The 22,327-nt window shown below is 35.5% G+C and overlaps 1 protein-coding gene across 2 annotated transcripts; it reads left to right on the forward strand.

The window, feature by feature from the left end:
* Window positions 1-463: 463 nt before the first annotated feature.
* Window positions 464-18,367, forward strand: LOC133100615 (nuclear protein MDM1-like). Of its 2 annotated transcripts, XM_061204911.1 has the most exons (11): window positions 464-557; window positions 1,826-1,929; window positions 2,011-2,110; window positions 6,995-7,024; window positions 7,359-7,534; window positions 8,606-8,899; window positions 9,932-10,044; window positions 10,140-10,249; window positions 15,002-15,254; window positions 16,882-16,941; window positions 18,170-18,367. In XM_061204911.1, exons 2-11 carry the CDS (start codon window positions 1,865-1,867, stop codon window positions 18,280-18,282), a joined length of 1,314 nt encoding a protein of 437 aa, XP_061060894.1. In that variant the 5' UTR covers window positions 464-557; window positions 1,826-1,864; the 3' UTR covers window positions 18,283-18,367. The 2 variants fall into 2 exon arrangements, with proteins under 2 accessions (XP_061060894.1, XP_061060895.1); XM_061204912.1 differs by lacking the exon at window positions 6,995-7,024.
* Window positions 18,368-22,327: the final 3,960 nt, after the last annotated feature.

The raw sequence follows: 22,327 nt of genomic DNA on the forward strand, positions 1-22,327 counted from the left end.
TTCCATTGATCTGTATGTCTGTTTTTATGCCTCTTTGCCCATTTTTTAATTGGGTTGTTTTCTTGCTATTGAGTTGAGTTCCTTAAATATTTTAAATATTGACCCCTTATGAGATGAATGCAGATATTTTCTCCCACTCAATATGTTGTCTCTTCACTCTGTTGATTGTTTTCTGTACAGAAGTTTTTTTAGTTTGATGCAATCCCATTTGTCTATTTTTGCTTTTGTTGCAATGGATGTTAATTAGACATGTGAAATGAAATTACAATCGTATATAATTTTCCCTTTTTTGTATCCTATGATTCAACTTTATATGTGAAATTTTTTAAGCAGTTGAAGAAGTTCTATATATTTAACAAAAAACTAAACTAAAGTAATTTTTTTTTAAGGTTTTCCACAATAAAAGCAAATTTGTTCCACAATTCAAAGGTAACTCAGTCATCCATGAAACTGAATACAAAAGAAATTTTAAGGGTTTATCTCCAGTGAAAGAACCAAAACGAAGAAATCATTTGAAGGAGAACGGAAATTTTGAAACAATATCTCCTGAAAAGAAGGTATTTGTCAGTTCTTTAAACAAAATAAAATCCTCATGATTTGAAACTCTCCACATTTTCTTTTACTTACCACCATTTGGAACTTTACAAATTTCTTTTTACTTATCACCATTTGAGATTTTGTTTTTAGCTAGTTCACTAATTTGTTTATTTATTCACTAAATGTCAAATGTTCATCTAGCACCTGGTAGAAACCAGGCACCAGGTAGGTACTGAGAATACAATGATAACTACACTAAGCCCTAAGCAGTTCTTGGGTCAGTGGGGAGACAGATCTAAATAATTAAGTATAATACAGTGCAGCGAATGCTTAGCAATACAGCAGGTAAGTCTGCTATGTCTAATATCAAATGATTGTCCTTATAGTAATGTGAGCTCCAGGGGTTACAGTGGTGATAGAAACACATACTTTAAATAGTGGAAATCAGATAGAAACACACATACACACATGTATTTTAAACCATAGCTTTAGTATGCCAAATTATAGCAGGTATAATTCACACGATTTACCTTGGTATATACAAACACCTACTTCTCTGTGTGAAATTACAGCTGTTTCAGTTACAGCATCAGGTTAAAGTTATTGTAAATTATAGGTAAATCAGGGGTAAGTCCTATTTTTTGATCTCTTGGAATGTCATACCTGAAATGTTATGGGTTCTAAGAATAAAAATTATATGACTAAAAGTAAAATGATTTATATATATATATAAATATACATATATAAAAATTATATATGTATATATATAAGTCATACATATATATTATATATGATGTATATGTTTAATAATATATATACTTTTTGGACCTATGATGTTCTTGAAAAAAAAGAATTGTTAAGTTATTCAGTAAAGCTGTGTGCTAACTTACAGTAATTAAATGGAAGGTCCCAATGAGTAACAATTCAATGTAAACTTAGAATATCAAGGGAAAATGTAAGACCAGTGTTCAATAGGTCGTTAACATAAAGTTTATTTATTTAGATGTTTGTTAATTAAAATTTTTTCCTAGCCAAGTATCTAAAATTTTTATTGTTAGAAAATGAAACCATATCCTGAGCTATATACTTCAAGAAACTAACCAGATACACTAGTTTCAAAACTTGCTTGTTGATTTTTTATGATTTCTATGTTATCTTTAGTAGTTAAAGCTTACTTTTAAAAACAGAATTGTAATTCAGTATCCAGTTATACTTTATAACATCTTTGTTTTCACTTTAATGTATAACATAAATTGAGCATAAAAAGTTTAAATTATTTTCATTTTAGTATAATAAAACAGATGATCCTTTAAAATTAGAAGCAGAGATGGAATCAAAAGGCTCAAACCAGCCTAAAAAGAAACTTACTCCTTGGAGACATCAAAGGCTTGGGTATGTATTTTGTAAGAAAAATATCATGGTATTTAGATGATCAACATGGTGAAATATTTACTCTCATTTCATTTCTGTTAGGAAGGTGAATTCTGAATATAGAGCAAAATTTCTGAGCCCAGCCCAGTATTTATATAAAGCTGGGACTTGGACACGTGTGAAGGAAAACATACCAAATCAGGTGAGTATATAAGCTCAGGAAGCCCACATGTTCTTTGGCACTATATCAGTTTAATTTCACAATAGTTTCACCTAGTAATAGAGACGACAATATAAAAATGTATGATGCGGTAATAGCACTAAAAGTATCAGGGACTTAAATTGTATGTATGAGGATATAGTTTATCAGTGTGTTTACTTTTTTTTTAAATACTAGCTTAGAGATTAGTATTATTATAAGGTCTTTAAAGTTAAAAATGTTTTTAAAATCAAATATTTATGTTAATGAAGTCAGTTTATAGAATTGTAGCATTATAGATTTGATTATTTTATAACCTTCAGACCTCTACTCTCTCAATTCAAGATTGATTAGTTTTTCAAGATTAGTTTATCTGACTGACGTGTCCTGTTAGCATGTACTAATAGTGCAGTCTGCAAGCACAAGGAAGGAGTGGCTTGTGCTGATAGAGGTTTGAGTTCTAGTGTTGGGATACCCTGACATATGGGAGAAATTCTGAGGATCCTAAAGAAAGGTTGGAAGAAAAGGGTAATTCTAGAATTGGTGAGTGCTAGTTTAGTACTAACTTCTTATAGCCAAAGGATAAATGGTGGAGCTTTTTTGGTTATTGTGTAGTTAGCATCTTTTAAACTACATCTTGATGGTTTGCTCCCCTTTTTGTGTGAATAAGCTAAATGAGAACATTTTGGATTAGACATTATAAAGAGAGGGATAATTTGGATGGGGAATGAATCTTATTTAGCTCTGTACTTTAAACCATGGCTAACAGTTATGTGTAAGGAGCCTCTGGCACTTTGAGCTTCTGGCACTTTGAGCTTCTGGCTCTTGGCTCTGGCAGCTCCCAGACCTATGTCCTGGTGATGATATTGGGTTGGCCAAAAAGTTCGTTCAGGTTTTTCCGTAAGATGTTACAGAAAACCCGAACGAACTTTTCGGCCAACCAAATATTACTGGGGGCAAAATTCCTATACTCACCCTGGTGAAATCAAGTTAAAAATGAGAGCATTGAAAGCAGCCATGACAGAAGAAAGGAATTGAGTCAGTTTTGAATTCTTGAGCAGTTTCTGACCATGCCAGACCTCGGTGAGGATCTCTGTGCCTGAGGAGTCTGATGGGGAATGAGGGAAAACCCCAGGCAAAGGCAGGAACAGAGTGTGGCCATAGAGGGCGTGTGCGGCCAGTTGATAGGTGTCAGCCACTGCCCTGTCGTGTTCGGGTACTTCACTAGGTTGGGTTCATGAGAAACTCCTTGTTTTGGAAAGATTATCCCTTAGTCTGAGACTTCTTTGAACTAAGATGAGTTGGTATTTAGGCCTCAGATCTAAACATTTAATGGACTCAGAGGACTGTTATGTCTGGAGTCGTGATAATGTGACAGTCCTTATCCTGCCCTTGTGGAAGGGAACATTTTTGTTTTTGTTGTTAATTTAAGATCGGTCTTTAAGATTTCCTATTATAATATCTTGGTAATGTGACTTTTCTGAAGGTTTGTTTTATTAATTGCTATTGGTGGTTGAAAATGTTTAAATTAGTAGAATAGTTTGCCTTAACTTCATGGTCAAAATCATTCAAAAAAACAAATTGGAGTTAGAAAAGAATAAGAATTTTTAGTTATGAGGTTAGCGATCACTGATAGTGATAATAGTTTTAGTCGATCAGGTCATAGACATTTAATATGGGCCATATTTTCTTATATCTTACATTTTTTTCCCTGGAAGATACTTACTGTATGTGGCTGATTTTGAGGTACCTACATATAAGGTACTCCCTCATTTTCCTACTCCTAACATTTCATGGAATATTATTCACACTCGTCAAATGTATTTGGACATCAGCGACTTTTTTATCATTAGAATATTAACGCACTTTGAATCATGTTACAGTTTTCTAGTCCATGTATCATCTTCATTTCCCTCTTTCTTCTTTGAGATATTGTACTTTTTAAATCTATTTATAGTCTAGTCACTAGATATTTTATCCTGTGTCCCAAGTTCCTATTCACATAACATTAGGGTAGTTGGTTTTATTTGTCCAGTGGTTGTATATTTGTTATCTCTATACTATAACCAGTGGCTCTATTCCTCTTTAAAATGCTCGCTTGAAGGCTGTTTTTTAATAATAATCAGCAACTGCAACTGTTAAGTCCAATCCTCAGAATAACTACTGGATCTGTGTTAAATGTCTTTTTTTCCTGATTGTTTGGTAGTCTTCTAATCCTCCCAACTGCAATGGTCGAGATAATTTTTTTCTAATGTGTCTTCCAGAAATAGGACTTTGTTTCAAGATGAAGTGCCACATTGAGACATTCTGTAATTTGACAGACATTGTAAGGACTTTTAGGTATAAGATGACTCTTCATTTTCAGGGGATGATTTTGAGAAAAAGGAATATTTTATTCCCCAGTTTTCTGAGTTTGAATTTTTCACATATAAATTTTAAACAATTCAGTTGAATTCCTAATTTGGGAAAAGAAATCCAGAAAGGAAAACGTTCTACTTATAGCATTTAATATTATGTAACCTGATGGTGTTACTTGACCTGAAAAGGGGTGTGTGTGTGGCTTTAACTGAGTTAGGCATGGTTTATTCGTATCCTTTTTAGTGGCTCCTTTTTTTGGCTGTAGGGATTGTTTTTAATACTGAGTTCACACCGTTGATTTTTTTTCTCTTTCTAGTAGAACACCTTACTTTGGAAATATCAGCGTCCTATTTTTTCATCTTAGTTTAGGATTACAGAAGTTTAAAATCATGTATTTGTAAAATATAACATTAGTACTAAGATTATTAACAAAGATTGCTGATAAAGTCAATTTAGAACATTGAGTTTTGAATGTCAGTAACAAATAGAACTGAATAAAGTTTTACAGAATTTCTGTATCTCCCCTCCCTTCTTTAAAAAAAATTGATGTCAGATAAAACTGGGTCACTGTGTACATGGAGGGGATGTTCGTCCATCCTCTCATTCGTCAATCAGTGAGGTCCTCCCGCATGGATAGAATGCAGCCTTCTCTGCAGCTCCTTCCCGCTCCACCCTACACACAGTGCAGGACTGGTAGGACCCCCTTTTGAAACCACTCCTTCAGTTTATATCTCATTTGTTTATTATGGCATAGATCTTACCAATATTATGATAATGATTTATCATATAGGAGGATGTCGGCCTGCTCTACCAGATTGTGAGCACATTGAGTGCAGGAACTTTCTTGCTTATCTTTGCTCCCAGCCGTCTAGGTTAGGCCTAGCGCTTAGTCCATACTCAGGACAGGTTGTGGAATCAATGTTGAAAGGCTACATTCTCCCTCACCTCAAGGAGTTCATAGGTTAATGGGGAAGAATGGCACAAGCAATAATTCCAGAAGAATGAAATAAGTACTAGTGGGGATATGCACCAAGGGCTTTGAGAACCCAGGGGGGAGGAAGTGATCCTAAGGCATGAAGATTTTATCATGTAGGTGATGGAGTGACCATGACACATTTGAAGCATGGGGGTACTTATTAGAAATAAAATCTGGATTATATCAAGGCACTTTATTACGAGGTTCCCATGCATTCAGAATACACTGGTTAAGAGTTCAACAGACGCAATACCTATTAAATGCAAAAACCATTATTAGTAATTTTCTTTAAAGTATAAGAGTTGAAAAAAATGATAAATGAACATGACTTAATTTTTTTAACAGTGAAGAAAACAATATTTTGAATTGTCTTTTAGGAATGTTTCAGGTTTGGTTCATTAGAGCAGTAAGACTCTGTTGGGATTATGTGTTTTCTTTTGCTCTGGCAGGCGCTGTCCTTTGCTTCGTCTGATTCCCTAGAGATGTAGCACTTGCATCCCTCTGCATCAGTAGTATTTCCTTAAGGAGCTGAGGATATGTTTCTCCAGTTGCTTTTGCAATGCCAATTTTCATTATTTGCTTTTTTGCCTTTAAGTGAGAGAAAAGCAGTTTTTTTTTTTTTTGGCTTTTATTTTATTTTTTTAACTTTTTATTTTATACTGGAGTATAGTTGATTAACAATGTTGTGATAATTTCACGTGTACAGCAAAGTGATTCAGTTATACATACACATGTATCTATTCTTTTCCCATTTAGGTTGTTACATAATATGAGAAAAGCGATTTTAGCAGACAGTATCCAGGTATCCTTTTAAGGCTAATATTTGTATTTATGATAGGAAAAAATTATACAGTTTTTTGAGAATAAATTATTTTAAGCAGATTATTCAAAACTATTTTAAGCTGCAACTTAATTTTTTTACATTGTGGAATTGTATTCAGGGAAGCCAGAAGGTGGCAGCATGATGTATAAAATGAAAGGGTTTCAATGAGTATAAAAGACTCCTTTTCATGTGAAAATATGTTATTTGCATATTAGGGAATTCAAGTCACCTTATATTAATAGTTCATCAGAACTTTTTTTTGGTATCCTGTTGCTTTGTCGAATATATTACACTTATTATTTTGTGGGATATTCTTTTAAATTATGTATTTAATACTGGTTTTGCTGATTACAAGGGAATGTTGAGGAATTTGGAGGGGAAAGCCTCATGACTCTCTCAGTGGAGCTTCTGTAGTAGTAGCAGCAGGTGTATATAAGCCTAGAAGTAAAGACTGGGGCTAGGGGTTTCTGGCATGTCAGTACTCTTCCAGAGGTGGGGAAATAGTAATTAGGTTACCTTGTTGCGGACAGCATTCCACCCATGCAAGAATGTGGTTGATTTTCAAGGCAATGTTAAAGTGTCTTGGTTACTGAAAATACTAAACAAAAATTGACTGACAAGTTTGGTATATATCTAGAAGGAAAAATAATAAGGTATTTCAGTGATTCCCATTAATATTCAATTATGGCATTAACCTGTCATTAAGTATGTTTCTGTATTCCTCCCCTAGGGTTCTCTAAATGCCATGTGGTATGCGGAGGTTGGTTGCTTTTGAGTTTTTAAATCTGTAATAATGCATAGAGTACTTGTGTAATTTCAGTTGAAGTAAGAAGTAGGTGTCAATATTTTTCTTAGCTGCTGCAAATTTCTCCCTGCCTGCTGGCCTGAAGTAAAATAACTGCATTGTGCATCAGCTTGACTGTTTTAATTTCTGCTTAAAAATGCACATAGTCTGATGAATGTATGTGGCTACTTTTGCCTTTCTTTCTCCTTGGTCTCTGGCTGTATTTGTACAATGTCTTGGATATGCTACTTGGTGATATTTGCAAAGGAACATTTACAGTGATACGTGATGTCTCAACTCTCCTTCATAGGTTAAAGAACTCCGAGAGAAGGCTGAGTTTTATAGGAAACGAGTTCAGGGAACTCATTTTTCTCGGGACCATCTGAATCAGATTCTGTCTGAAAACAACCACTGTTGGGATGTCTCCTCGACCACGAGCTCAGAAGGAACCATTAGTAGCAACATTAGAGCACTAGATCTTGCTGGGTGAGATGTTATTTGTGGATGGTGGAAAAGTATGTTATAGATTATGTAGATCATGGAATTACATAGGAAAATGATATGAAGACTCAAAAGTTGTCTAGTCAAATGGAAATATACTAGCCACTTATTACATTTCATTATTTTTAGTTTATTCTCTGTGAAAAGTAAAGCTATACATACTTGCTTTACACACTTGGGTAGAAATAATACATAATTTAAATCTGGAAGATTGGAGTTTATAATATTCCTTCTTAGCAATTAAGAGTAGACTAGGGATGACTATACAGTAGACGTAAAAAACTTTAAAAAGTAAAACAAAAAGAAAAAGGTAACAATAATAAAAACTTAGAGAATGTTATCTATTAGTACATTTCCATTATCATTCATTAATGGATTTTTGTGGTTAATATGGAACTTCCACCCTGATTCTACGGAAGAATTCTCTGCTATTTTGGGTTTTAAAGTGAACACAAACTGTTTCTAAGAGGAATAGCACATCGATTTGTAGCAAATAAAATAGTTTTTGGTTTTTATAGTGTATTAGTATAGCCATACATACCAAATTAACTATAAATTCTAATTATGTGACATCTGATTTTAAAAGTTCATCACAGAGTCTGTTCTTTAACAATGACTTGAAAAGATTAATATATCTAAAATATAAAATTTGAATCAGCTTATTTGATCCATAAGTACACATGAGTTTGTGCACAAACCCTAACTGAGTAACTGAACAAGTTAGACCATGTGAGGGGGTCCTAGTTTATGTATACAGAGGCCACTCGAGAGATACATGTGAGTTTTATCAGCAGTGGTGCAGGCATGTATGTGTGATGGGAGGAGTAAAAGGAGATAAATATAATTTATTTTGGAATATTTTAATAGATTGTAACTTTAACTTCTATTGTAAAATGAACTCTTAATTCGATTTTTTTCTTCAGTATCTGGGCAAGGCAATATCAGTGGGAAACAGAGTTGTGAACCATGGAAGGCAATGATGGACTTATTAAAATAAGTATCAATTAGAAACCTCAAACTACTCAATTTAAAATAAAACTTATTTTTGTTATGCAGAGATCCTACAAGCCATAAGACTTTGCAGAAATGTCCTTCTACAAAACTAGAAGAAAAAAGACCTATCTTGGAAGAACAGCCCCAGAAAACTACCACAGAGAAATTGGGTGTGTCAGATGCTCCCATACCTGTTAGAAGGCGTCTGGCTTGGGATGCAGAGAACACCACTGAAGACACACAGAAACAGCCAAGAGAGGAGGAGGAAGAGGAGGAAAGGGACAAGCAGGTTAATGTGGGAGAACTAGAGAAGTTGGAAGTACAGGAAAAATCTAAAGCAGACAAGATAAAAGAAGGGTGAGCGTTTTAAATTAATCAGTATATAGACGCATTATTGTTCATAGTTAATATGTATTTTGTTTTGTCACTAATTAATTATAGTGGTTTACACTTTTGATTTTATGACTAATAAAGAGCAGATTTTACTTTAATGTCACGAAATAGGCATTTCTTTATGGTTTATATAATTTGATTCACTCAGGTATTTGAGTCACCACTACTTGGTAATTGAACACTTCAACATTGAGCTACTTGGGGAGGAAGTAGTTAGGGTTATTTTCATTTATATCCTGCTAATTATGATTTGCTAGATATCTCTGGAAGTATGACTTTATGACTTAAAGAAAATAACTGATATTCTTTACTATTAGATGGTTATACTACCAAAAAGAAAGAAAAGATGTTTTGTAATATTAAAATAAGTGATTTCCTACCAAATGTAAAATAGATAGCTAGTGGGAAGCAGCTGCATAGCACAGGGAGATCAGCTTGGTGCTTTGTGTCCACCTAGAGGGGTGGGATAGGGAGGGTGGGAGGAAAACGCAAGAGGGAGGAGATATGGGGATATATGTATATGTATAGCTGACTCACTCTGTTATAAAGCAGAAACTAACACACCATTGTAAAGCAATTATACTCCAATAAAGATGTTAAAAAAAATTTTTTTTTAAATAAAAAAGTGATTTCTGCAAATAGCTAATTTCCATTGATTTATATGCAGATTGCTTTGGGGAGTGGTTCTCTACCATTGGTTATGGTATTTTTTTGTCCATAGTACAACGCCCTTATCATTCATTCATGAGTTTTGCAGCTAATATGGAACTTAGGTTCTGATTTAATGGAAGAATTCTCTGGTGTGTTGCTGACTTGCAGTGATCTCACCTCTCTTCCAATATTCAGTTACTCTTAACTGTTTGTAGATTTGTTTATTTTTTTCAGAAACAAAATGACCTTCTCTTATAGGTTTATAGTTTAATTGCATAATGATGGCAAAGTATTTTTTTATTATATTTTCTGGAGGACATGCTTCATAATTGTTTTAATTTGTAGGTCGGAGTCGTCTTCTGTGTCCTCAGGAAAAGGAGGCAGGCTTCCTACTCCGAAGCTAAGAGAACTTGGTGGAATCCGGAGGACTCATCACGATCTTACCACTCCAGCTGTTGGTAACAGGCAAACACTATGCAGTTCTTATTTCACCTGCTTTCTCTACATGATAATTTAGTTTAATCAAAATATAGCATCTTTTGCATTTTTCCAGGTGGTGCTGTTTTAGTGTCTCCATCTAAAGTGAAGCCTTCAGTTGCAGAACAGAGAAAAAGAATGTCCTCTCAGGATGGCTTAGAAACTTTGAAGAATGATTTTAGGAAGGTAAATATTTATATTTTGGAGAAAAACATCTCTTCAGGAAGTGATTATTTTAGTCATATGCAATAAGTGAATGAGAGGTTCAGATTTTAGAAAATTCTGCCTATCATATATGGAGATGATGCTCTTAACTTACTTTCAGAAGGCAAAGGCATTGAATTGTTTCTTTGGGTAGTGGCACTGTATTTCTGCTATACTTTCAATTTTTGTCAGTAGTGACAACAGGAAGAGAGAGAAGAAAAACAATACTATTGATTGAGCATCTTCTGTGGCAGTTTTGTTCCAGCTATGTTCCAGGTGCTGATTTAACACTAGAGATGTAGCAGTGAAAGGAGCAGGTAAAAATCCTGGCCCTCACTGAACTTACATTCTAGTGGAGGAGAGAGACAATAAACAGGATAACTAGGTAAAATACATAGTATTTTAGATAGTGATAAGAACTAAGGAGAAAAATAAAGCAGGGGAAGTGAGTAGGAAGTGGCCAGGGAAGTTCTCACTGAGAGGGTAACATTTGAGCAGAATCTGAAGCAGGTGAAGGACTGACCCATATGCATATCTAGGAAGGCATTCCAGGCAAAAAGAATAGCAAGTGCAAAGTCCTCTAGGTGGGAAGGTACCTGATTCTCTGAGGAACAGGCAGGAGTGGAGCTGAGAGCAAGAAAGGGAGAATAGGATGGGCAATGAGGTCAGAGGCATAATGAGGGACTAAATTGTGTAGGGCCTTATAGGTCATAGCAAAGACTTTGAATTTTATTCTGAATGAAATGGAAAGCCTTTAGAGGGGCAGAGGAGTGATATGATTTGACTTGGGTTTTTCCAAGGTCACTCTGGCAACTGTATTGGGAATAGACAGTAGGGGTGCAAGAGCAAGGGCTTGAAACTGGTTAGTCAATTACAGTATCCAGGCAAGAGGTGATGGTCATTTGGATCATAGCAGTAGCTGTACCAGGAGCTAGATTTGGTTATTTTCCATTGTCTACCCCTTGGTTGCTGGTAGGCAGAAGAGTCATGAAACTCACTGTACACAGTCATTTTTTTCCTTTGTTTTCTTACAGAAGCTTCTATTATAATAACATTAAATCTGTAAGTCATTCAGTTTGCAATGAATTATCCCTGTCATTCCGTTGCCCTTGGTTAATATCATTCGTATCTCTTTTTTTTACCATAGGAATTAGGAAGACTATATTATATTATCCAGAAATATTTTCATTGTTAACTTTTAATGACATACCTTGAATTGTGGGAGTGTTGTGGGGCAGCAGCAATTTGGGGAACTTCTGTGGGGATGATCATAATAGCTAGCATTTACTGAGCACTTACTATGTTCTAGGCTCTGTGCTAAGTACTTTACATGTGTTAATTTGTTCAGTCTTCATAATGGTGGAGTAGGATTTGTCCCCAGGCAGTCTGTTCTCAGAGCCCACATTTTTAACCCCTAAACAACACTGGCTCACAAGACTTGAGAGTAGAATTCTCATGATATTGGTTTGATAGTCAAGTACCATCTATACATTTTAAAAATGATATTAAAAACCCAAGTGTATGTTAGCTCACTTCATTCATTCAGCAGATGTCCATTTACTTACATGCTAGATGCTGTGGTTGTGATAATGAGCAAAAATAGACATGGTACGTGATTTTGTTGAACCTACAGTCTTGTGAGAATCACACCCCCAAAAAAGTAAAATTAAAACTAATAATAGTTTCAAAGAAGTATATAGTGCTGTTCTGGAAGGAATTGACCTAGTCATGGAGATCAGTAAGCTTCTTGGAAGTCAAGGATGCTTCTTTGAAGAAGTCATAATTGAGTTGAGATATAGAGGAAGAAGAAGAGTTAACCAGGTAAAAAGGGAGGGGAGGAGAAGCATAGCATATGCCACAGTCCTGTGGAGAGAAAGGGCATAGAGTTTTTTTGTTTTTAATTTTTTTTTTGATGTGGACCATTTTTTTTCTTTTAAGTCCTTATTGAGTTTGTTACAATATTGCTTCTGTTTTATATTTTGGTTTTTTGGCCACGAGGCATGTGGGATCTTAGCTCCCTGACCAGGGATCGAACCGGCACCCCCCACATTGGAAGGTAAAGTCTTAACCACTGGACCGCCAGGGAATTCGCATGGACATAGAGTTTTAAGAAACAAAGACCAGTACAGTGTGTGGCAGGGAGCAGGTGCAAGATGAGGCTGGAAGAGACAGCAATATTGAGAATTTCTTTCATCTCAAGTAAAATGGAAAACGACTGAAATATTTTAAATATGGGAGTGTTGTGATTGATTTATGTTTTGCAAGATCTCTCTGGCTGCCGTGGAAGGCGAGAGTGGACTGTGGATACCTTTGAGAGCCCATTGCAGTAGTCCAGATAGCTGTGATAGCTTGGACTAAAGAGGGTGGGCATAGACATGAGTGAAACTGAAGAATCGTGTAAGGGGAACAATGTCAAGGCCTGGAGCTGGGTTGGGTAATGACTTCTAGGTTTCTGACTTGCCCAGCAGGATTGCTGGAGAGTGCCATGCACTGAGTAAGAGAACTCTGCACGAAAGCCATCTTTGGAGGGGAATATCAGGAGTTTCATTTTCACTCACTCAGTTCAGAATTTACTGTGCTCTTACTATGTACCAAACACTATTCTGGGATCTGGGGATTCATTGGTAATCAAGATAAAATTCCTGCAATCGTGGAACTTACATTTTCATTGGGAGAAGTAGACAAATGATTTTTTTAAAAAGAATTTCAGATAGTAGTAAGTGCTATCAATTAAATAAAACTGCAAATGACCTCCAAGGGGTGGGTGAGACTGCTTTAGTTTGGGTCATCAGGACAGGCACCTCTGAGGAGGTGACATTTTAGCAAGACCTGGCGGATGAGGGAGGTGCCCATGCAGAGATCTGGGCCGTAGATTGTTTTCCAGGTAGAAGGAACAGCAAGTGCAGGTGAACAACAGTGAGCGTTTCATCGAGAGTGAAAAGGCCTGTGTGACTGGAGCCTGGAGAAAGCAGAGGAGAGGGTGGGGAATGAGGGTGGAAAGGGAGTGGGCAAGGGAGCTGGGTAAGGAGTGGGATGGTATTCTAATGGCACTGGGAAGCTCTTGGAGGATTTTAAACAGTAAAGCAAATATAGATCTCTGATACACTTGATAACTAAAATCACTCTGGCTACTCAGTGGAGAATGGGCTATACTGGGGGAGAGTAGAAGCAGTGAGGCCAATAAGGAGGCTTTTAGGTTCAAGAACAGATCATGAAGTCAGTTAAATTAAACCTGGGAACCCCATGTATTACAAATATTCTACAGATTTAATTCAGGTTTTAACAATAATGAAACCAATTTGACAGAAATTCCAAATTCTGCATATATGTGTACAAAAAGAAAAAACCAAAAGAACAATTTTCATAAGAGATCTTTGTAATTAAAAAGGGAAGCAAGTGGAAAATTTGTGGTTTTATCTTAGATCTTGATTTAAAAATATTTGTTTTTTTGGATGAGACCCCAGGCTATCTCCCCTCTGAAGCAATAAGCCCTCTAATTGCAGAAAATGATGCCTAAGGTCAGAAAGCAATGTTTTGAACATTACATTGATAAACTCAAAGTTAATAACTAAAGGCAACAATTACAAGGAATGATCAGGAAAGTTTGGAGCTATATTTGATTTTACTTGTTTACATTCTCCTAAAAAGTAAAATTATACAGGGACTTTTCCATTCATGATATATTATCATTGTGGAAAAATAGAAAATACTGACCAAACCAAAAAAGAAGGTAATTCATACCTACTGTTCAGAAACATCCGTTGTTGAATTTGAGTTTAGATATATAGTGTATTTGTTTATTATACTGTAGATAAGTTTTCATAATATATTTTTCTCACCTAGCAATGTATTGTGAACATACTTCCATACCATTAATTTATAATGTGATTTTTAATTGTGACATGATGTACGATCTGTAGTTATACGATAGTTTTTTTTTAACTAGATGCTTATTGTTGAAATGTATTTTTTAAAACTAGATGCCTATTGTTGTTATTTCTTAGTTTTACTTTATTTTGAAAAAATACTCTAAAGAAATCCATTCTTTACCTGCATTTTTGTTCATATTGTTGTTACCTGTTTTTATGTAAATACTCCCTAATTATTAATTGTGTGGTCAAAGAGCCACAGTATTAAGGTTTTTGCTATATTTTGCCAGCTCCCCTGGAAGGTTGTCCTACCAGTAACACTGGATAAGAGTGCCAGTTTTTCTACATCCTTGTCAGCTCAGGGTATTATAGTTTGTTTGTTTGTTTTAATTTATCTTTGTAATTTGGTAAGTGAAAAATTACTACGTCAGTGCTTTTATTTTGAAATTATCTGATTATCAGTGAGGTGTGGAATATGTTTGCTATTTGTAATTTGTATGTATATGAATTGCTGATATGTATCCTTTTTCTACCTTTAAATTAGGTTTATCTTACTACTTTAAAAGAAATATTTATGTAACAGTGATAATAATTCATTGTCCAGTAAGTTGTATATTTTCCCCAAGTTTGTCATTTTTCTTTTATTTTTTTAATATTTACATATTTTTTGTTTTTATTTAGCTAAATATCTTTATCTATATCGGTTGTTAGGCTTATAAAACCTTCGCCACATGGAGGTTACATAAATTTTCCCCATATTTTTTCCTACTGCTTTTATGGTTATATACTATTGTGTGTTTAAATGTTTGTTTTGTTTATATATGTACACATGCATATGTGTGTTTTGTTTTGTTTTTGTCATTAGAAAGAAAGTCGTGCTATATCCCTCCTGACTTCTCCAGCTGCTGGTCTAAAAACAATTGATCCCTTGCCTTTGAGGGAAGATTCTGAACCGAATATCCCCAAATTTGCTGAGACAACTCTTCCAGTTTCAAAAATTCCAGAAAATCCAACTAACACACCCGGGCAGTCTCCATCTCCACCCTGTGCCCCATCCTACTGGCATCCTTCTCGTCGAATTCAGGGCTCCCTGAGAGATCCAGAATTTCAGCATAATGGTAATTACTTGGATTTTAGTTTTTTGTCTATTAAAATGAAAGTGTTATACTGATAGATACAAAGGCTCGGAGTATATACTATATATTAATAAATTGTGTTATTTAGTTTTTTAGTTAATGTAATAGATTTCTTTAAATAGAAAAAATCTCATCTCTGGAACACTCAGTTGTGCTGTACCCAAGTTCACTTTGGTCTAAGTGTGAGGTGTCTCTCATGTTCTTTCTCATAAACGTACGGGCAACCCACTAGATGCCATAGCACCTCTTCCCCAGGCATGACAACCAAAGATGTCTTCAGACATTACCAAATGTTGCCTGGATGTAGAATTCAAGGTCATAAAATATTTTCCTTTGGTTTTATTAGGTGTTGCTCCGCTGTTTTCTAGTGTCCACTATTATTACTGAGAAGTCTGAAGCTCTTTTTATTTTTGATCTTTTGTATGTGGCTTTCTTTTTTTTCCTGGCAGCTCTTGGCATCTTCTCTTTATACCCAGTGCTCTGAAATTTTATAGTGGGTCCCTTTTCATTCATTTTGCTAGTACTCACTAGACCTTTTCAATCTGAAAAGTCATGTTCCTCAGTTCTGGGAAATTTTCTTAAGTTATTTAGTCAGTAATTTCTTCCCCTCCACTTTCTATTTCTTCCTTCCAGCACTACTATTTTTCAGATGTTGGACATGTTGAACATGATATTTTCTTATCTTACCTCTCCTATTTTCCATCTCTGTCTTTTTGTTTTAATTTGAAAGGGTCACTGATTTTTATTTTCTACTTGAGTTTTTAAATGATATTTTGCTATATTTTTAATTTCTAAGATTTTTTAAACACTACATACTCCTTTTATACAGCATCCAGTTTTTATTTCATAGATGGCATGTTTTATCTGTTTGAGGAGTTAAATGATATATATAATACCCCTATTTTGAATATAGTTTCCTTGCCCCCAGTTGAATCCGGTATCCTTCAGTCAAAGTAGCTCTGATAAACCTTCTCTAGCAATGAGACCTCCATTCCTCTTTTGGGAGAGTTACCCTGCTGTACAAATTTGAAGAAGGATCTGGCAGACTTTTGTAGAAAGACTTTCAACTAGATTCCTGATTCAGTTTTACCTTCGCTCCAACTCTCAGTGGTACTCAGAACTCCCAAAACCCCAGCCATCAGGGGAGCAGATTGGTTGCTTCTTGGTTTCCCTCCTCTGCTGCCTTAGGATTCAGCTCACTTGGCTATGATGACCACATACTCACTGCCCTTCCATTTGCTTTCCACTTTCCAAAATTTTGTTGCTGTTTTCTTGTTTCCCATTTTCGTTGTCCTGTGGGTTTATATCACTTTTGTAGATGTGTGTAGTCCAACTGCCATCTTTAAAGAGCAGCTTACTGTATTTCTTTAAAGTTAGAATAGATCAGTATTATCATTGAAAAGAATCCCGGAGATTATCCATTGTTTGTTTACATATTTGCTAAGTACATTATGAATTAATGAATGGCCCTTAGGCAGTAATTTCTATTAAAGTTATAAAATTAATAAATTTTCTGACAGCCTATCTTCACTTAGAGTTGACTATAAATAGGATACACTGTTGGGTGGCTTTGAAGGATAATTTCTTCTGGCTTTTTTTTTTTTTTAAGTGGGAAAATCAAGGATGAACAATTTCCAGTTACCTCAGCAAGAAGCCTTTAATGATGAAGGTATTTTAATAGTCAAAGAACACAAGATAAAAGTATAATGTTTTATTATATAGTAGTTCATAATAGTATGATTTTACATTTGGTTAGCACTTTATAGTTTGCAGAGTACTTCCACAGATCATTTCATTAGAACCTTGAAACCCTGTGAAGAGGGTGAAATTATCCCCATTTTATAAACGAGTAAACTGGGAAATAAACCTTGAAGAATCTTTTTTAAAGCAAACAGTTGGCAAGAGATTGTGCCTAGCATCACACCTAAGGTCAGTACTCTGTTTTACACCCTGGGTAGCTGGTGGCTCAGGAATTCGGCCTAGCATTATATCCATCATTTTTTTCACATGCCTGTACATTCTTAAAATATATATAATTAAGGAAAATGAATTTTTTTCTTTCGTTTTGACAAATTCATTTGCTTCTAATAGTGGCAGGAGGAATTTTGAATTCTCAGTGTTGAACAATTGAAATTACTATTTCAAATTCACCCTAAGAAGTATGAAATTACTAAATCTATAAATTTCGAATTTGAAAGTAAATTTGAATTAATACTTTATGTATTATAGCTTCACACACATTAAAGGTTTTCTCTTAGCAAGTTTGAGACTTTTTTCAGAATTCAGTGAGCTAGAAATCAAGTTGCTATGTTTTGAAATGCCAGTATCTGGACACTTTGAATCCAGTTCTGTTTTCTTTTTAATGGAAGAACAGTGTTTACAAATAACTTGATAAGAGATTTGCTTGCTCAGATTGTGGAATTTCACTAATAATGAAGGGTAGCGTATTAAAGTCAGACATTATTTCTACATTAAGTGAAATTAGTTTAGAAATGTGACGTGAGTACCATGTGAAGGTACGGCATTTCATTTTTAAAACATTAAAGTTCTGCTGAAACAGCTGTGCTTTTTAAAGTAGGACAAGACAATATGATGATGAGCTGTTTCCGAGTAATACTGAAATCACAGGCCAAGTGTTTAGGTAATGACATAGTGGGATTTCAGGAAGGAAACAGATGCTCATTTAACATTAAAATGTTTGATTTCTAAATATGATAAACTTGGAAAAGTACTGTGAACTATCCTAAAAATGTTGATATATTTTAAAAGATTACTGGTTTCTGACAGAGTCAGTATTGACATTACAAAGCTTGATGCTTTGAATTTGCTGTTAATGTTTTAAAACATAGTATTTTTATAAGACATTTTTTGCACTGAATATAATTCTTTCGTTGCAGATGAGGACAGATTATCTGAGATTTCTGCTCGCTCTGCAGCTTCTAGTCTCCGGGCTTTTCAAACTCTGGCACGAGCTCAGAGAAGGAAGGAGAATTTCTGGGGCAAAACATAATTAGACATACATCTAGTTAAGTTGCTTTTATCTAGGGGAACCACTGGCATAATTTTTCTTTATTGCTTTACTGTGTTAAGACTGCAAGTGTTTGGATTTTTTTCTAACATTTCCTACCTAAGAAGAATTGTTTGATTTTTCAATAGCCAATTCAATTTACTTCGAAAATTTTTAACACAGGTTCATAAAAATTTAACTTTTGAGGAATTCGTTTTGCATCTGTCCCAAAGTACAAAGACACAGAGTATATAGTTCTTCACATGTTCTAATTTGTATTAGGTGTCAGGGGTAGCTGGTAGAATTGTGAATTTCACCTATCCAGAGAATATTCTTAAAAATGAATAAAGTGAAGTAAAAATTAAGATATAAGTGTGAAGTATACATTCCCCCCAAGATTGGCTTTATGTATGTTTACAGTTGTAGATGTCATAAAATGAATTTGTTGTTCCTTTAACTTTTGCTGTGGTGTTTATTTTTATTTTAGTACCTTCTGTATATGGTTACAGTGTTAAAATAATTGTTCTTTAGATTGAAAATACCAGCTTTTGTATATACTTTTCTTATTTATGTAACAAAGTTTGCTGAGAGAATATGTATATTTTTGATCTTTGTGTGTATTCTGTTTGTATAAGGACTTTGGCTTACATTTGAATAATGTCTGAATTTTGAAAAATTATTTGTATAATGGAGAGTTATAACTTTGTAGACATTTTGAAATAAAAATTGATCAAGTGTTTCAGTTCTGTTTGTTTCAAGGGTTTGGCTTCTCTAGAAAGTTATTATCTGGAAAAATAATTATTTTTTAAAAACATTCTACCCACAACAACTTAAACACATCATACTTCTTTTGCAGCTGTCCAAATGCAGCAAAACTGAGTCCACAATATTTTTGCACAAATGTAGGGAAAATGTAGAATTTCCAAGGCAAACTCATTTTTTAAAAATTTAACACAAACTTATTTTTCTTTTTTTTTTTAAGAACTTTTTTTTTGTTTTTAATTTATTTATTTTCGGCTGCGATGGGTCTTCATTGCTGCACATGGGCTTTCTCTAGTTGCGGTGAGCAGGGGCTACTCTTCGACGCGGTGCACGGGCTTCTCATTGCTGTGACTTCTCTTGTTGCAGGGCACAGGCTCTAGGCGCGCAGGCTTCAGTAGTTGTGGCTTGCGGGCTCAGTAGTTGTGGCTCATGGGCTCTAGAGCGCAGGCTCAGTAGTTGTGGCGCACGGGCTTAGTTGCTCTGCGGCATGTGGGATCTTCCCAGACCAGGGCTGGAACCCATGTCCCCTGCACTGGCAGGCAGATTCTTAACCACTGCACCACCAGGGAAGTCCCTAACACAAACTTTTGGACTATACTTCTTTACTCTTAGGACATGTTCTGTGGTCTTACTCTTTATCTTGCAAGTCATGATAAACTTAATTTTCTAAAAAATATGGATTTCATAAAATATTTACAATAGATAGAAGGTACTGAAGATGATACACAGAATATTCATGCCTGTTGGTTAGAAAGCAAGTGAACAGTCTGTTCTAAAGTGCTTAATTTGGTCGAGTGCTTTTGCAAATCACAGTAAGAGTCTTAAAGATCTTATGTTACCATGAGGTTATAAAGAACTGTGGTCATGCAAAGTATTTGCTTACATTTCACAGACCTTTTAAAAACGTTTGTTGATTTAAAAACTTACTAAGGCACTAAAGATGGAAATAAAAACTAGAAATTAGTGTATAATTGGATTTTAGAACACAGAACACAGATCATCTTGGCTTCTATACAAATGTGTACTGAGGCATATTAGTTGTAAAATAAATTTGAAACATTATTTCTCTGGAAGCTTAGACGCATTGTCTTCTTTCTAAAAAGTTCGTTAGTTTAGTTGGTTAGCATAGAGTTTTCAATGGCTGACCAGTGATCTACAGTAAAGAGAGGAATTATAGCTTGCTTGCAGGGAATTGTGCATAACACACAGTCTGTTTTACCTAAGCCACAGAGTGTAGAACCTGGATACACCCGTTGGATAAGTCAGACCACAAGAACTTGGTCTATCAGGTGTTAAGATGGATTAGGGTATAGTTCTCATGAGGCTGAGGTCATTACCCCAGTCTCCGCATGACACTTTAGCTTTGCAGTATACTTCTGACTGCCTCTTAAAAGCCCTATTCAGAGGCCCAAGGGAGAGAATAGTGTTGAGGGATCAGTACTATTTCATCATTCTCACTAAAAGAGCAACCCAAAGGACATGCATTTGAGTTGGTGAGTGGTTTTAATTACATGAGAAATGCTCCATGAGATTTGCTGGCATCTAGGAGTTGGAGTTGTTAATTCAATTTTTTATCAATTTTATTAAGGCATACTTATGTATAATCTGCAGTTATTAAAAATTTTGCAGCTCAGTGAGTTTGGAAAAAATGTGTACATCGTGAAACCAGCACCACAACCAAGATACATTGCATTTCCATCATGGAAAAAGTTTCCTCATTTCCCTTTGCAGTTCAGTCCATCCCTCCACCCCTGGTCCCCAAGGCAATCACTAATCTGCTTTCTGTCAGTATAAATTAGTTTACAAGAATTTTATTATTTATTTATTTTTGATTGTGTTGGCTCTTCGTTGCTGCGTGGGCTTTCTCTAGTTGCGGAGAGCAGGGGCTACTCTTCATTGCGGTGCGCGGGCTTCTCATTGCGGTGGCTTCTCTTGTTGTGGAGCACGGGCTCTAGGCTCGCGAGCTTTGGTAGTTGTGGCACGTGGGCTCAGTAGTTGTGGCTCCCGGGCTCTAGAGCGCAGGCTCAGTAGTTGCGGTGCACGGGCTTAGTTGCTCCGCAGCATGTGGGATCTTCCCAGACCAGGGATTGAACCCATGTCCCCTGCATTGGCAGGAGGATTCTTAACCACTGTGCCACCAGGGAAGTCCCACAGAATTTTATATAAATGGAACTATCTTTTATATATGGCTTTCACTCAGAATGTTTTTGAGAGTCATCTATGTGTTGGGCACATATGTTTCCTTTTAATCCACTCATTCACAGTGGACTTTTGGGTTATTTGCAGTTTCGGATTATAATGAATATTTGATATCTGTGTGCAAATCTTTGTAGACATATGCTTTAATTTCTCTGGAAAATCCTAGGTAATTCCATTTTTATTCATCTTTAATATAACTTCTACTTTACATATATGGTACACACCCAAATCACTATTATAAACTGGTGGTTTGGTCTTTTTGTCAAAATTGGTATCTCACAAACTAGACAGGGGAGCAAATGTCAGGATCACAATGGAAGTAGCACACCTACTGCCTCTGTTCTTCCTTACCCCCATCTTCACCCCAGATTCTGAGATTCTCATGTGTCCCTGGCTGAGAACCCAGATAAAAATGCACAAACACACATATATGGGAGACTTTGTTCAATTTCATACACGTGTATGGGAAGGCATGTTCATGTCGGATCTCATCTCGATCTCTGTGTGGGAGTCTGAACTCCAAGTTAAGCACTCTTAAAGGATGATTTTGAGGATTAAGGGCAAAGAACATGATAAACATGCTTAGTACCTGGCAGGAAATGTTACCATGAGATTTAAGTATAAATATCCTGGTTTTACAGATGGGAAAACCCTCTTAGGTTAAATGACTGGACCAAGACTTGATAGCTGGTGGAGTAAATCTAGGTCTTCTTCCTTGAAATCTACCCACGCTGCCTGCTCTGGAGTGTTTATACTAAAATTGTGAGTCCTACTGTGATTCAGTTCTCTCTGGTTGATTCATTTGGGAGTTAATTTAACTTTGTCATCTTAGAAGATAAATTAAACATCTTTATGTCTAGTCGGGAAAAAGAGTATATGGGCAATGAGTTATTGTGCAAATGGACTGAACCAGAATAAAAGTGAGTTAACGTTCAAAACAAGTTTGTTCTCATATAAGTAGTGTTGCAGTTGGCTACTCAGGGAGCTCAAGGATGGATTATGTACCTTTGTTGCAGTTGTAGACACCCCCAAAATATCACAACTTCTGGAAGTTTACCAAAGGAACAAATAATCTAAAATGGTAAGT

This window comes from Eubalaena glacialis, chromosome 11 (genome assembly GCF_028564815.1).
Source record: "Eubalaena glacialis isolate mEubGla1 chromosome 11, mEubGla1.1.hap2.+ XY, whole genome shotgun sequence".
Lineage (NCBI taxonomy): Eukaryota > Metazoa > Chordata > Mammalia > Artiodactyla > Balaenidae > Eubalaena > Eubalaena glacialis.

Excerpts from the sequence above, each read along its gene's own strand:
- LOC133100615 (XM_061204911.1), top strand. The coding sequence starts at position 1,865 with ATGGAATCAAAAGGCTCAAACCAGCCTAAAAAGAAACTTACTCCTTGG. Across the intron at positions 1,930-2,010 it reads TGGAGACATCAAAGGCTTGG|GAAGGTGAATTCTGAATATA; the intron begins GTATGTATTTTG and ends CATTTCTGTTAG. Across the intron at positions 10,045-10,139 it reads TCTTACCACTCCAGCTGTTG|GTGGTGCTGTTTTAGTGTCT; the intron begins GTAACAGGCAAA and ends GCATTTTTCCAG.